This window comes from Trichechus manatus, unplaced genomic scaffold (genome assembly GCF_000243295.1).
Source record: "Trichechus manatus latirostris isolate Lorelei unplaced genomic scaffold, TriManLat1.0 scaffold00040, whole genome shotgun sequence".
Taxonomy (NCBI): domain Eukaryota; kingdom Metazoa; phylum Chordata; class Mammalia; order Sirenia; family Trichechidae; genus Trichechus; species Trichechus manatus.
The window spans coordinates 7,074,735-7,089,035 of NW_004443976.1; the positions used below are offsets into that span (position 1 = coordinate 7,074,735).

The 14,301-nt window shown below is 45.8% G+C and overlaps 1 protein-coding gene across 1 annotated transcript in view; it reads right to left on the minus strand.

Moving 5' to 3' along the window:
* The window catches only part of DNAH9 (dynein axonemal heavy chain 9), a 450,622-nt gene that overhangs the window by 92,822 nt on the left and 343,499 nt on the right, over window positions 1-14,301 (minus strand). Inside the window, exons 51-52 of the mRNA XM_012555448.1 lie at window positions 11,897-12,085; window positions 5,230-5,465 (exon numbers count right to left, since the gene is read on the minus strand). Coding sequence (XP_012410902.1) covers window positions 5,230-5,465; window positions 11,897-12,085 — 425 coding nt within the window. The remainder of the gene's footprint in view (window positions 1-5,229; window positions 5,466-11,896; window positions 12,086-14,301) is intronic.

Below are 14,301 nucleotides of genomic sequence, written 5' to 3' on the forward strand. Positions count from 1 at the left end.
TTCAATGATGAATTATAGATTTTAATCTTTTTCTTTAAAAATTTTTTTTGTGTAATTCACCTCTTTCTAAAAATAATTATGACATATGATATTTACACAATATAAATGTTACTAAATATAAAATTAAATAATTAAAACTGGTATAGTATTAGATAAATAAAAGAGAAAAAAAGGTCTATTTAAAAAATAATTTAATATATAATAAAAGTGGCATCTTTAATTAACCAGGGAAACAATATTCAGTAAGTGGTACTGGAACAATGGCTACCCACTTGGAAAATAAAGTTAGGTCTCTACCTCATATGATATCCTAAAATATACCCCAGGTGACTGGACTTCAGTGTAAAAGATAAACTACGAAAAACTGAAAAATGTAGGAGAATATATATTATATATATGATTTCTGGAGAGAAAAAGACTTTTCTAACCATTCGAGTAAAAGCACAACCTATAGAAGCAATGTGACAAATCTGACTAAATTAAAAAAAAAAACAAAAACCAACAACTGTAGTATATTGCCAATAAAATTAAAAGGCAAATGGCACACTCAAATTTCTACTGATATGATGGAGACTACAGTTAATCATAATAAATATAAAATAATATACTATATTATAATATTCAAATAATACACAACAAATCAAGAAAATCAACTAACAGAAATGTAGTCAATGGACACGGACAGAGAATCAATGCAACAAATATTTATTGAGGGCCTACTATGTGTTTTGGAAATCCTAGTAGCGGTAGTGGTTAAGAGCTATGGCTGCTAACCAAAAGGTCAGCAGTTCGAATCCACCAGGCGCTCCTTGGAAACCCTGTGGGGCAGTTCTACTCTGTCCTATAGGGTCACTATGAGTCAGAATCGACTCGATGGCAGTGGGTTTGGTTTCTTTGGTTTTGGTATTATGTGTTTTAGCTATCAGGGATATAGCCGTGAACAAAAAGGACAAAGATTCTTGCTTTTCAGGGGCTTAGATTCTAGTAGCGAGAGACAACAGATCTATATTAGGAGGTGGTAACAGAAAGGGAATAAAGCAGGTTATAGAGGATGGGGCAATGCAGGGGTGAGGGACTGGTTGCAACATTAAATAAGGCAGAGAGAGAAGACGTGAAGGAAGCAAGAGTGTGAATCCGGTAGTGGTTTGAACTGTGCCACCAAAAAGATATGTCCAAGTCCTAACGCCCAGTACTCCAGTACCCTATTTATCTGGAAACAGGGTCATTGTAGATGTGATTAAGTTAAGGATCTTGAGATGAGATCATTCTGGGTTTAGGTTAGGCCCTAAATCTAATGACAAGTACCCTTAGAAGAGGAATGAGAGGGAAATTTGAGACACAGAGACAGAGAAACACACAGAGGGGATAGCAGTGTGAAGACGGAGGCAGGTGATGTGACGAAGCCACAAGACAAGGCACACCAAGGACAGCCAACAAGCACCAGACGCTAGGAGACAGGCATGGGATGGACCTTCCTCAGAGCCTCTGGAAGGAACCAACTCTGTCGAGACCTTGATTTTGAACTTCTGGCCTCTGGAACTGTGAGAGAATAAATTTTTAAGGTTGAAGTCACCCAGTTCGTGATTATTAATTTTCACTTTTTTTTAAAATTCTACTTTAGATGAAAGTTTACAGAGAAAATCAGTTTCTCGTTAAAAAATTAATACACATATTGTTTTGTGACATTGGTTGTCAACCCCATGACAGGTCAATACTCTCCCCTTCTTGACCTTGGGTTCCCCATTACCAGCTTTCCTGTTCCCTCCTGCCTTCTCGCCCTTGCTCCTAGGCTGGTGTGCCCATTTAGTCTTGTTCTGTTTTATGGGCCTATCTAATCTTTGGCTAAAGGGTGAACCTCAGGAGTAACTTCATTACTGAGCTAAAAGGATATACGGGGGCCATACTCTTGGGGTTTCTCCAGTCTCTGTCAGGCCAGTAAGTCTGGTCTGTTTTTGTGATTTAGAATTTTGTTCTGAATTTTTCTCCAGCTCTGTCTGAGACCCTCTATTGTGACCCCTGTCAGAACAGTGGGGCACTATCTAGTTGTGCTGGACTCAGTCTGGTGGAGGCTGTGGTAGTTGTGGTCCATTAGTCCTTTGGATTAATCTTTCCCTTATGTCTTTGGTTTTCTTCATTCTCCCTTGCTCCAGTCTGTGTGGGACCAATGGAGTATCTTAGATGGCAGCTCACAAGATTTTAAGACCCCAGACACTACTCACCAAAGTAGTCTCTAGGACATTTTCTTTATAAACTATGTTATTATCAGTTGAGCTAGATGTCCACCGAGACTATGGTCCCCAGCCCTTAGACCAGTAATTTGGTCCCTCAGGGAGTTTGGATGTGTCTATGAAGCTTCCATGACCTTGCCTTGGTCAAGCTCTGCTGACTTCCCCAGTATTGTGTACTGTCTTACCCTTCACCGAAGTTTGTGATAATTTATTACAGCAGCTCCAGGAAACCAATCCAAGTCCTAGACTATCTTAGGAAAATCTTCTACTTGCTTATATCATCAGGAAAGACCAATTGCTAGAAAAGGACATCATGTTTGGTAAAGTAGAGGGTCAGTGAAAACGAGGGAAACCCTTAATGAGTTGGATTGACACGATAGATGCAACAATGAACTTAAACATACCAACGATCACGAAGACGGTGCGGGACCAGGCAACGTTTTGTTCTGTCATACATAAGGTCGCCATGAGCAGAAGCCAACTCAACGGCAACTAAAAACAACAAGAATATCTGGGGAAAGAGTGTTCTAGACAGAAAGAACAGCCACTGCAACAGCCTGAGAAAAAAGGTTTGCTGTGATTGAGGAAGAGCAAGGAGGCTGGAGTGAAGTGAGTGAGGGGAAAGTAACAGGAGAGGGGACTAGAGAAGTGAAGGGTCCTGGTCTTGTAAGTTCTGGTAGGCCATGTTTAGGATTCTGGCTTCATTCTGAGTAAGATGGGGGCATTAGGAGGGCTTTGAGTAAAGAAGTGACATGATCTGACTTAGGTGGTAAGTGGATCACTCTAGCTACTCTGCTGAGAGGAGACTGTAGGGGGCAAGGGAGAAAACAGGGAGCCCACTTAGGAGGCCACTGCAATACTGCAAGTGAGAGGAAACTACAGCTGGGACCACAGTGTGAGCAGAGGATGGGGCAAAGTGATCAGATTCTGGATTATACTGTGAAGGCAGAGCTAGATAACAGGGCTTTCTGACATGTCAGATGTGGGGAGTGAAAGAAAGAGAGGAGTCAAAGGTGACACCAAGGTTTTCTGCCCGAGTATGGATGTATGAGTAAGGATGGAGTTGCCCTTAGCAGAGAAGGGTACAGCAGGTTTTGATGGGGTGGGTGCAGTGGGCAGATGAGATCAGTTCAATTCTGGATGTACTAAGTTTGAGATGGAGTCCCTGGGTGGTGTAAACAGTTAATATACTTGCTACTAAACGGAAGGTTGGTGGTTTGAGTTTGTCCAGAGGTGCATAGGAAGAAAGGCCTGGAAATCTGCTTCCAGACAGCAGCCATTGAAAACCCTATGGAGCACAGTATTTTCTAACACACATGGGGTTGCCATGAATAGAAACTGACTTGATGGGGGAAAAAAAAGTATGAGATACCAAATAGGGGTTAAATCAAAGAACTCTGAATTCGGGGCAGAGATCAGGATGCGTGATACAAATTTGGGACTTGTTAGTATAAAAATGGTATATGAAGTCCTGAGCCTGGATGAGATATCTCAGGGCGTGACTACAGATAGAGAATAGAGAAGGTATAAGGACTGAGACGTGGGGCTCTCTGACCTTAAGAAGTCAAGAAGAAGAAATTATCAACAGCCAGGCAAAGAGGCTAAGAAGGAGTGGCCTGTGAGGTAGGGGTAAAACCAGGAAAAGGGATGGAGAAAGTTTTTCAGGAAGGATGATGTGACCAGCCATGTTATTGTTGTGGATAGACCACGTACAACAAGAATTAAGTGGTGGCCATTGCGTCTGACGATGTGGAAGCCATGGGTGACCTTGACAAGAACATTTAATGGTGAATGCCTGATTGGAGTGGGTTTAAGAGAGACAGAAGAGAGGGATTGTAGGCAGTAATTTTATACAACTCTTCCCAAGAATGTTGCCGGCAGGGGAGCAGACAAAAAGGCAGTAACTGGAGGGAGAAATGTGAGTGAGAGAGTTATTTTGTTTTTTAAGATGGGAAGAAAAAATACAGGATGTCTATAGATTGGTGAGATAGATCCAGAAAAGAAGCAAAAACCGATGAGCACGAAATGGAGGGCAGTGTGCTAGAGCAAACGAAACTTGGTTTCTATTTGAGGATGACTCCAGCACTCCAAAACAATGCACCTTGAGGACATTACTTAATTTCTCTGAACCTCAGTATCCTCATAATGTGAAATGCTACCAACAACTCTAGCCTCATAGGTTGTGTTGATTAAAGAAGGCATTTGAGATACAGCCCCTAACACCAAGCTGGCACATTTAAACTATCTAATAAATGACCTCCAGCCTCATCCCTCCCGCACTGTCCCACCCTGTTTTCCCTCATGTATCCTAATCACACACATGAGAACTGAGTCCTGAAACTACAAGGCTAAACTCTAACGGGGTTAATGAAGCAGTAAACGGGGCCAGTGGAAGAGCTGTGGGTGCTGCTCAGCATTTCTCTCTGCCACCCATGTCCTTCATGGAGTAACTCTCCCTTCTCGTATGTACAAAGGCAAATGGCAGGTACAAGGGCACACAAAGGGTTTTGTAACTAACTTAGCTGCTACACATCTCGCTGCAACCATACAAATGGTTCTCAGGTGAAAGAGAGTTTGGATTTGTTCCATGTGACTCCAGAGATAGAAGTAGGAAGAGTGGGTAGAAGAGAGTGAAGGGAGGCAGCTTTTGGCTAAATACGAGGAAGACGTTCTAAAACACAGAGCTGTTCAACAATGGACTAGGAAGTCTGGGGAGGCAGGAAGTGTCCAAGGAGAGGTGGGAAGATGAGCACGGGGATGGTGGAGAAAGGACTCCTGAATTGGTTGAGAGGCTGAAGCATATGATTTCTAATGAGAAAGAAATTCAAAGACTTAGTACCTAGGCATGCTTCATTGAAAAAATGCCTCCTAAAATGGGAGGAGAAATATGTGAGGTACCAGCAGGGTGGAAATAATCCACAGGGGCTTAAAACTGGATCACAACAGTTTTATTTCTTTGCATAGGAGGCAAAAGTGGGAGCTTTTCTCATCTGCCACCTACCCTTTCTGACCAGTCTGGGTGACCTGGAGGTCTTCACCATATTTGTTCTTGATCCACTTGATCCCTTGCAGCTGAGGATCAACCACGAGCGGCCAGCGCTCACAGTTGATAAGGATGGTGGCATTCTCCATCGACATGCGGTCTGCAGGGAGGCCCTCGTTCTGCCAGGTGGCTACGTCAGCCTCATCTGTCAGCATCCTCAGGGGATCCAGGGTGGGGGTGACCGGGATGGGGACCTGATGAAGGACAAATGCCACACAACACTCAGAATGGACGAATTCTTCCTCAGCTGGGGGTGGAATACACAATATGTCACTAAACGATGTATCTCTTTGAAAAGTCTGCCATTACGATTCCCATCCAGGCTGCCTAAGCTGAAGCCTTGGACTCAGAGCATTCTTTCATAAGGAGGCTGGGAATTGGGTCTCACTCTCTCTCCACTGTCAGAGAAAACTTCCTCCCTGTTCTGAGCTCACAGTAACTTCCTCTGTCTCCAGGACTACTCGTAACTACTTAATTGTACAGAATCTTGTAACTTGAGGGGAAGAAATGTTTTTTCTGGTTATGTTGTTTTGCACCTGAACAAAAGACAATGGCCAGGCCAGGTGTGTCTGAATCAAGTCCTCTTCCTCTTATACTCTTTTGCCTTTCCCATGCAATCCTGCACGTATACCCCTTCAGTTTATACTATAGAAATTTAAGGCCCGAGTTCTTTCACCCCTGGCACCTTGATGAGCTCACATGGAAGTGACCAAAAACATTCCACCCTTGGACGGAAGTCTTTTGGGAGAACCCTACTCCATTTATCGTCATCCTGATTACTATCGGTCATAAAGGACTGTGACCACATCAGTGAGTACTGTGATTATTTGTTCTCATCCAAAGAGCCCTGCACTGTGATTTATTTCACTCAGAACACTGCAGAATTCGGTGCAGCGAGCGAGGTAGGTATGGTTATAGTGGAAAAACATGGTGTTTTGATTCAGGCTAAAGGGTAGCCCGTGCCCTACTGATCTGAGCAGAGGATCTGGCTTGGAGACGGATGACCTAGGGCGTTCCCTCACTCATCTAAAGGGGAAGGCAGGCGGTAAGTGGGATTTCAGAAACCCTCCTGCTAACCTAACTGAGCTGGTGAAATGGATGAGCACAGAGGCTGGGGAGGTGGTGAAGCATGAGGACTCCCTCGCCAGAAAGACAGGATGGCATGGTTGAAACACAAGGGCTTGTCAGTTTACTCATTTCAGGATGGTGCTGGCTCTCCTGGGAACGAAACACTGGCAACAATACTGGTCTCTCTCTGACCAGATGGGGAGTAGCAGGATGATGGTAACCTTCCCTGCTAACAAGGCTGCTTTCATGTTCCCACTTTCTCCCATGGTAACTCAGGGGTCTTCTTGCAGACTCAGTGTTGCTGAAAATGAAACTGTTCAAATGAGGTCCAAGGTGAAGGTCAGATACTAACAGAAGCTGGGGGAGTCCCCTGCAACCTGGCCGATGCCTTTGTTTAATGAGAGAGCTTTACGGCCGTCCATTCTTGGTTCGGATTGTTAAAGCCATGAGAACTGGGTTTCGGACTGTTGCTGAAGTCATTACAGCACTCTGACATTATGATCCTGCCCCCACATAGGATGTTCATGGTACTGTTCTGTCTCAGATGGCACTGGGGGCTTTCATGGGCCAGGGCCCTCCTCAGTGGAAACCCCTGTCCTTGTCTCCTGGTATGACAGTGGGAAAAGCATGAAGACATCCACTGTAATGTCCCACTGAAAACAGTAAGGTGGCCTCAGGAATCTGCACTTGAGAAGCCAAAAGAGAAAAAATCTGCAAAGCCATGTGGTTTTGGTTACTGATGCTGGGGGATTTAAGGGAGCAATTCCCTAGTCACGGCTCAGAGCCCTCAAGCAGTGGGACGGGAGAGTGTGGGAGGGGCTCCAACAAGCTGAGTAAAGAAGTCCCTAGTGCTCTCAGTCATACCCAGCACAGACTGCAGGAGAAAAAAAAGAGTAAAGAGCTTTTCTAGACCTCTTTTTGCTGTGCAGCCTTGAGAAGACCAGAAAGGCCCCTCTCTGGAATGCTAATAACAGGAGGGGTGCCTCCATGTCCCTTGGGATGGGGAAGCATGGCTCCACAAAGGACGGAGGGCCTTGCCAACTTGTACTCAGGCCTCCTGACTTTGGGAAATAAACAGGATTAAAGGTTAACCCTAGGTCTCTCTGTCACCAGGTGGGGACCAAAAACTCTATGGCAAAATTAAAGTTCAATGAGGAAAATGTTCAATGGGGAAATTAAAAAAATAAATGTGTATCTTGGGTTTTTAGATACCAGTGCACATCTGACTGATCTCTGTAACAGGTGGCACCAAGATGAGGTAAACTTTTGGGTCTGAGGTCACCAGCACTAGGACCCTTGCCCAAGCCTGACTAGGTAAGTCCCTTCGGGGCCCCTACAAATTGTACTATATTAATGTACATTTCTGTAAACTTCTGCCTCCAACCCCGGACCAGAATTGCTGCAGTTAGGGCCATTTTTGGTGGGGCACATGAAAACCTGTGACATGGGTTACAACTAATAGCCTGGCTGTTTGATCTGGCCACTGGCAAACCTTGGACTGGCATATAAACCAAGCCCCCGGTGGGGATGAGACATCTGGATAAAATCAGCTCTGCTCCTGATAAGCTTTTGCTACCCACGTGGATGTTCACCAAAAAGGCCCTCATGCTGAGTGGGGTGGGGTGGGGGGAGAAACAGCCAACAAGCAGAACACACTTGTCAACTGACTACAGAGGTCAAAGCGTCCTCTGCTCCAGAGCAAAGAGATGTGTAGCCACTGCCTCCTGGATCTATGAGGACAGCCTAGAAGGATTCAGACACCAGCCCAGACCAGGCCTGCATGCATTGACTGACACTGTTACCACAAGACACCGAATGGCGTGGAGAAGCTGTCCTGCCCACAGGAGCCTGACCAAGGCTGAAAACACTGCCCAGGGCAGATTCCTGAGCCAGGGTGTTCTCAGCAGTAAATCATACATGGGCCTCTCATTCTATGCAGAGGCTTCCACTGGATCTTGAACGGACTTTTCCGGCTCTGTATCACCCCCAAGGCACAGGGGTGATTGAGCACGTTAATAGGTAACCGAAGGTCGGGCTTAAATGGCTGATGGGAGGGGACAAGACAACCCCGGCCCGAATATACATCTCAGGCCAGCAGTCTGGGGTCTCAATGCAGCAGTTCCCTGAAAGGACAGTTCTCATGCACACCGTATGTTCTATCAAATAGTCTATTATATAAAATACTGTTACTTTGTCCCTTTGGTATACAACCATTCCTGACAATTAACAAGATATAACAGGAGACAATAGAAAACTGTTGTAAAGTTTTGATTACTAAATGGGACACACTGCTAATAGGAAAATAAACGCAAACCTCCCACACTTGAAGAAGCATGTTGGGGTGGGGGTGGAGGGACACTGATGATCTTTATTTTTTCAAAAATGCTCCTGAAAGCTTTCCTCTTCCTAAAAGAAAACTCCTAGTGCTGCCTTCCCAAGCTGCTGCGAATGCTGGGTTTGGATTGACGGCTGAGCCCATGAAACAACAGAAGCCGCCTCAGCTCCTGCACGGTCCACCCAGAGCAGCTCCTGCACCGCACACCCAGAGCAGCTCCAGGCACCGCCCACGCAGAGCAGCTCCAGGCACCGCCCACGCAGAGCAGCTCCTGCACCGCACACCCAGAGCAGCTCCAGGCACCGCACACCCAGAGCAGCTCCTGCACCGCACACCCAGAGCAGCTCCTGCACCGCACACCCAGAGCAGCTCCAGACACCGCACACGCAGAGCAGCTCCTGCACCGCACATACACCCAGAGCAGCTCCAGGCACCGCTCATGCTGATGAAATCCATAACCTAATGCCATGGACAAATCATTTGAAAATTAACTGCCTCAGGCAATCCACAAACTATGGACTTTGGACTGAAGTAAAAACACCAGGGCAGGAAGCCTCATGATAGAGGGCCACATTATGAGCTTTATCAACCTGATTAACTCCTGTAACACTGTAAGCTTTATTCCCAAGGATCCACACAGGCCCTCTGTGACTGTACTTATGTATGCACCCAGAGTATGACACTGTCTAGCCCCCACCTCACAAGGGCCATTTGGATGTGAAACACGACCCTGCTGTGCATGTTGGGCAATACTGAGCTTGGAGGGGGTGGAGGAAGACCAGGCAGTTGCCAGATTAGGCTACTCCTGTGAATTTCCCTGCTGTTCTTTTTTCTTTTTTCCTTGGATGCACTTCCCCGGGGGCGGTTTGTGGTCGGCTGGGTAATGCTACTTTCATGCGCCTCTCTCTTCTGTGGGACCCCAACGGGATGGGGGAAGACATAACGCCGAGGCACTGGGGTTCCTCTGTTGCATCTGGGACCTCCAACCCCTCAGTACAGGAGGATGACATCATAGGCTGTGATAAATGTGTTCCAGAGTTGGACACTTGGGGTCAAAGGGTGTGGGTCCCCACAGAAGTCACTGCCTCAAGATTAGGACAGACAGCCTGGGGGGCTATACCCAGGCAACCCTCACCTCATGCCATAGGACAAGAACTTCTCTGCTCACAGGAGGTAAGGGAGGGGGGATTGTTAATGCTGTCTCTTTCTCTCCCCAGATTACCTCACAGTGACAGACGAGCCTCTCACCCATGAGCCCCAATGAAAAGTACTTTTTTGGGTGTGCAATAATTTCTGGAAGCATTTTATTAAAGTCTCGATAGTCTTTTTCTCTTGATGGATGAACATCAGCAGAAATTCAGCCCTGTGACACTTTGTTCTTCAGCTTACTTACCTAAATCAAATTTCTACTACAGATTATTTGAATTTTTAAGCGATAGCCTCATACATGCCTTCTAAGAGGCCCAGCTTGCAAATGGCAGGAAATGTTCAGCTTCCCCTGCCCAACCACCCACTCCCCAGGCTGCTTCCCTCCTCCCTGCAAACTTGCTTGCTGGTGCATGGTGGGAAACTGGGAACAACCAGGAAGACGGATCGCTCTCCTCACTTCCACACTTGTTTCCCTTTGGGAGCCTGTGTACACACCAGACCCTCCATTTTCTTTCTCGGTTGACCTCTCTCAGCTCATTTAATTTTTCTACAAGCATTCTTTTCATTGGTGGACACACAGTCCCTTTTAATCTCTCCATCTCTCCTCTCTGCCATTTGTCTTATCCAGTTACCTCAGAAAAACCTCTCCAAACCATCTCTTGCACCTTAATCATATCTACGAAGAGTTGCCAGTACTACATCATCAAGCAAACCTCTAAAGGGAAATCATCATGGAGGGTTTCTAATCCTGGGACCAGGAATGCATTTCAATATAATTGCTTTCCTTCGTAATTATATGCAGTCCATTTTATGCAGTCAGAGCATTATTCTGAGAAGGAATCCATAAGTTTTACCATACTGTCAAAAGAGTCCATGACACAAAAGAGCTTAAGAACTCCAAATGAATCCAGAAAAATCTTCACTAAGCTGCCACCGATCTCATCTTCATTCACTCAGTTAATGATCATTTCTTCAACAATTTCCTTTTCCACAAGTGTTCCAGATGAATAAAACAGCAGCTTTATGTTTTATTTACCAGTACTGCAACTGCCTCTAAACCACTGTTCAGCAAATCAACAGGTGAATAGGGTTTTATGAGCTGATCTGGGAACTCAGCCATCAATCACTACACAAAATGTGCTTTGTGTTCTAAGGACCCACCTGCAAATGAATTTAGGAATACAACCCTTACTATAAGTTGTGCACTTTTTACATTGACTCTCTTACTGTAGCTGATTTTTATGAACCTGTCTCGTCAGCTGGAGTATAAACTTCTTGAGGGTGTCTCGCTCTTGAACATCTCTTGCATCCCCTATATAATGGAATGGTAGGACATGCTGAATTTGTGGCTGGATTCCTATGAGTGATTTGAAAATGCCAAGGTAATATTACAAATTATTCTGACTATAGTTTCCAGGCACAACTCAGAATCCCCTTCAAGGTCGAGAACTAGAATTTCCCCACTTTATTGTTTCAGGGGAGAAGAGTAGCTAGTGGAGTTGGGAGTAACTCCTCTGAGTTGCACTGAAGGAGCAAGCTGAGCAGCCCTTAAGAAAAGCATGCGAGTAGCCATTCATACATGCACTTATGCCAGAAGCAGATGAAACTTTCCATGAGGGTGTCTGTATCATGGGCACACACCGGGCAGCTTTGGGCTCGCTGACAAGGTGCAACATGAAGTTGGGGACAGGGGCCTTCTCCTCTCTACTACTGGGGACATGGTTTGGCTCAGGAGCAGAGAGATGCAAAGGAAACAAGGAGATCTTTTGGTGTCCCTCAGGTTTTACAGCTTTGCGGAGCACCAGGAAACAGCCTACTGGGCAGAGAGAGGATGAAGTTTCCATGAAGGGTTCCATTAAGAGGTGAGGTGCTGTTCTTCCCTCAGGTGGCCTGGTAGGGGCAGTGTGGAAGGACATGGCACACGTCTTACTCCTAGCTCCCAAGCTGACTATGGGGCGCTTAGGTGGTGGTGGGAGTGAGTGCTTAAGAGGGGACCAGAAGATTTGGTTATTGTCATGTGATCTCACTGGTACCCAGAGACGGATGTGTCAGAGACACTGAGGCTATACGTACTTTCAGCTGGCTCAGGTAAGGTCTCCAGGTCCCATCCATGAGGCTCTGCCGGTATGTCTTTGTAAAGAAGCCGAGGTATGAAATGAAAGCCGTAATAAGTAAAATGTCTCCACATAATGTCCTCTCCTGCTGTTTGAAGTTCTGCACAGCTTCTGCCCATCTCACGTTTTCAGAAGCAAGTCCTCCAACCTACCATTTCAAAGACAAAGGAAGAGAAAGATCTCGTCACACCACAGGCCACAGAGCAAGCACAGATTTAGGTCATATAGAACACATGTTGCTTATTTAGTAGCAGGAAGACTCAGAGCATCGTTTACATGGTGGTTTGATCGATGGGGACTTGTACTTACTGCAGCAAACATTTCAGTTAGCAAGCCCTGCTCTGTGCTATGCATTACGTGGGCTGTGCAAAGGTGACAGTTTCAAATGCAGCCTTCCAGGCTCTGCCCTTCCTAGGTGTGGAGATGAATACCACCCACCCTAAAGGGTTGTTGTGAGGATTAAACATGACCATGTATGTTAATCACTTAGCACAATGCCTGGTACATAAAATACGTCAGAAGGATTAGGCACCTCTCCCTTCTCCTCACCAAATGCTTGGAGATATGAAAATAAAATCAAGTCCATGCTCTATATATAACCCACAGTGGGTGGGGAGATAGACATGGTAATTAAGACGCAATGTAAGAAGTACTGCAACACGGGGGGCAGGGGTGTTCGCAAAGTACTGCAGACTGCAGAACATAGCCTGACCTGGCCCAGGCCCCTCCATGGAGACCCCTCTCCTGCGGGACAGTCCTCTTTTCTTTTTTAATATTGTTGTGCTTTAAATGAAAGTTTACAATTCAAGTTAGTCTCTCATACAAAAATTTACACATACATTGTTATGCGACCCTAATTGCCCTCCCTATACTGTGACAGCACATTCCTCCTTTCCACCCTGGATTTCCCGTGTCCATTCAACCAGCTCCTGACCCTCTCTGCCTTCTCATCTCACCTCTGGACAGGAGCTTCCCATTTAGTCTCATGTATCTACTATAGCCAGACACTCTTCACGAGTATCATTTTATGTCCCATAGTCCAGTCTAATCTTTGTCTGAAGAGTTGGCCTCGGGAATGGTTTTAGTTTTGGAGAGCCCACCTTTCTGAGGTGGCCTGTCAGCCTGTGAGCTTAGCCTCTGTGTTTTGACTGTGTAAGGTTTTTTCATCCTTGAAAGATGGCATCATAGACTATTAGAGCTGGGAGAGACCTCAGGGGTTTGCCAATCCAACCATTCTCACATCCATGTCTAGATTACAAAGATAAAGACCAGAAAGGCAAAGTATCTCACCAGAACCTCTAGGTCTGTAGAGGGGGTGGTTTCAGAGCCCATGTATTCTAAGGCGTAGAGCAGAGTACCCACTGCCTCCTAGGAAAACCAACTCAGAAAATGCTGTAGCCAGGCTGAGAAGGCTGTGCTAAGCTCTGAAAACCCAACAGGAAACAGGATGGAAGATGAGCTGGCTAGGATATCTGTGCTACTTCCTGTCCATTTGCAGGGTACTGTCTGTGAACCAAACTGTTCAGGTAACTGGATCACCTCACAGCTACATAACAGCTGGTTCAACAAACAACTGTACAGACACACACTGGTGCTAAGTCTCTTCGCAAAGTGCTGCTCAGTCGATTGTTATGACTCATTTCTCCTGAAACTAAAAAATCTGGCTCTGTCATATAAATAAATGGTGGCTCGAATCAATGGAAAAACGTACCCATTCCACTTCCCTTCACTGGTAAGGGAGCTGCCGTAAAGGCTCTAGATAAGAGGCTGTCATATTCCAGACACTGCTTTGCAGGATCTTAGCTGATTTATGTGACAAGAAATATAGCTGTGAGGATTAAAAGGGGCCACAGATTCTTGGACTTTTCTCCCATCAAGAGATGATGTCTATGTCCCTTCCCCTTGAATCTGGGGCTGCTTTGACCAACAGAATATGGTGGAAGTGACGTCGTGCTGGTTTTTAGGCTCAGGCATTAAAACACTGGCTGCTTCTACTTTCTTTCTCTTGGAGCCCTCAGATGCCATGTAAGCTGTCTGGCTGTCCTGCTGGAAGACCGCATGGAGAAACTCTGAGACTACACTGAGAGGGACAGTGGTCCAGCTGAGCCCACCCCTCCAGTCATCCCTGCCAGCCTGCCAGGCATGTGAATGAAGTTGTCTTAGACGATCCAGCCCAGCCCAGCCAACAGATGCATAACACTGAGTGGTCCCAGTTGTTGTCATACAGAGTAGAACCGGCCAGCTGATCACTGCCCAAATTCCCGATCCATAAACTTGTGAGACATAATGATATGGGGATTGTTTTAAATCACTAAGTTTTGGGGTAATTTGTTTTGCAGCAATAGGCACTCCTAAGACAAGCAT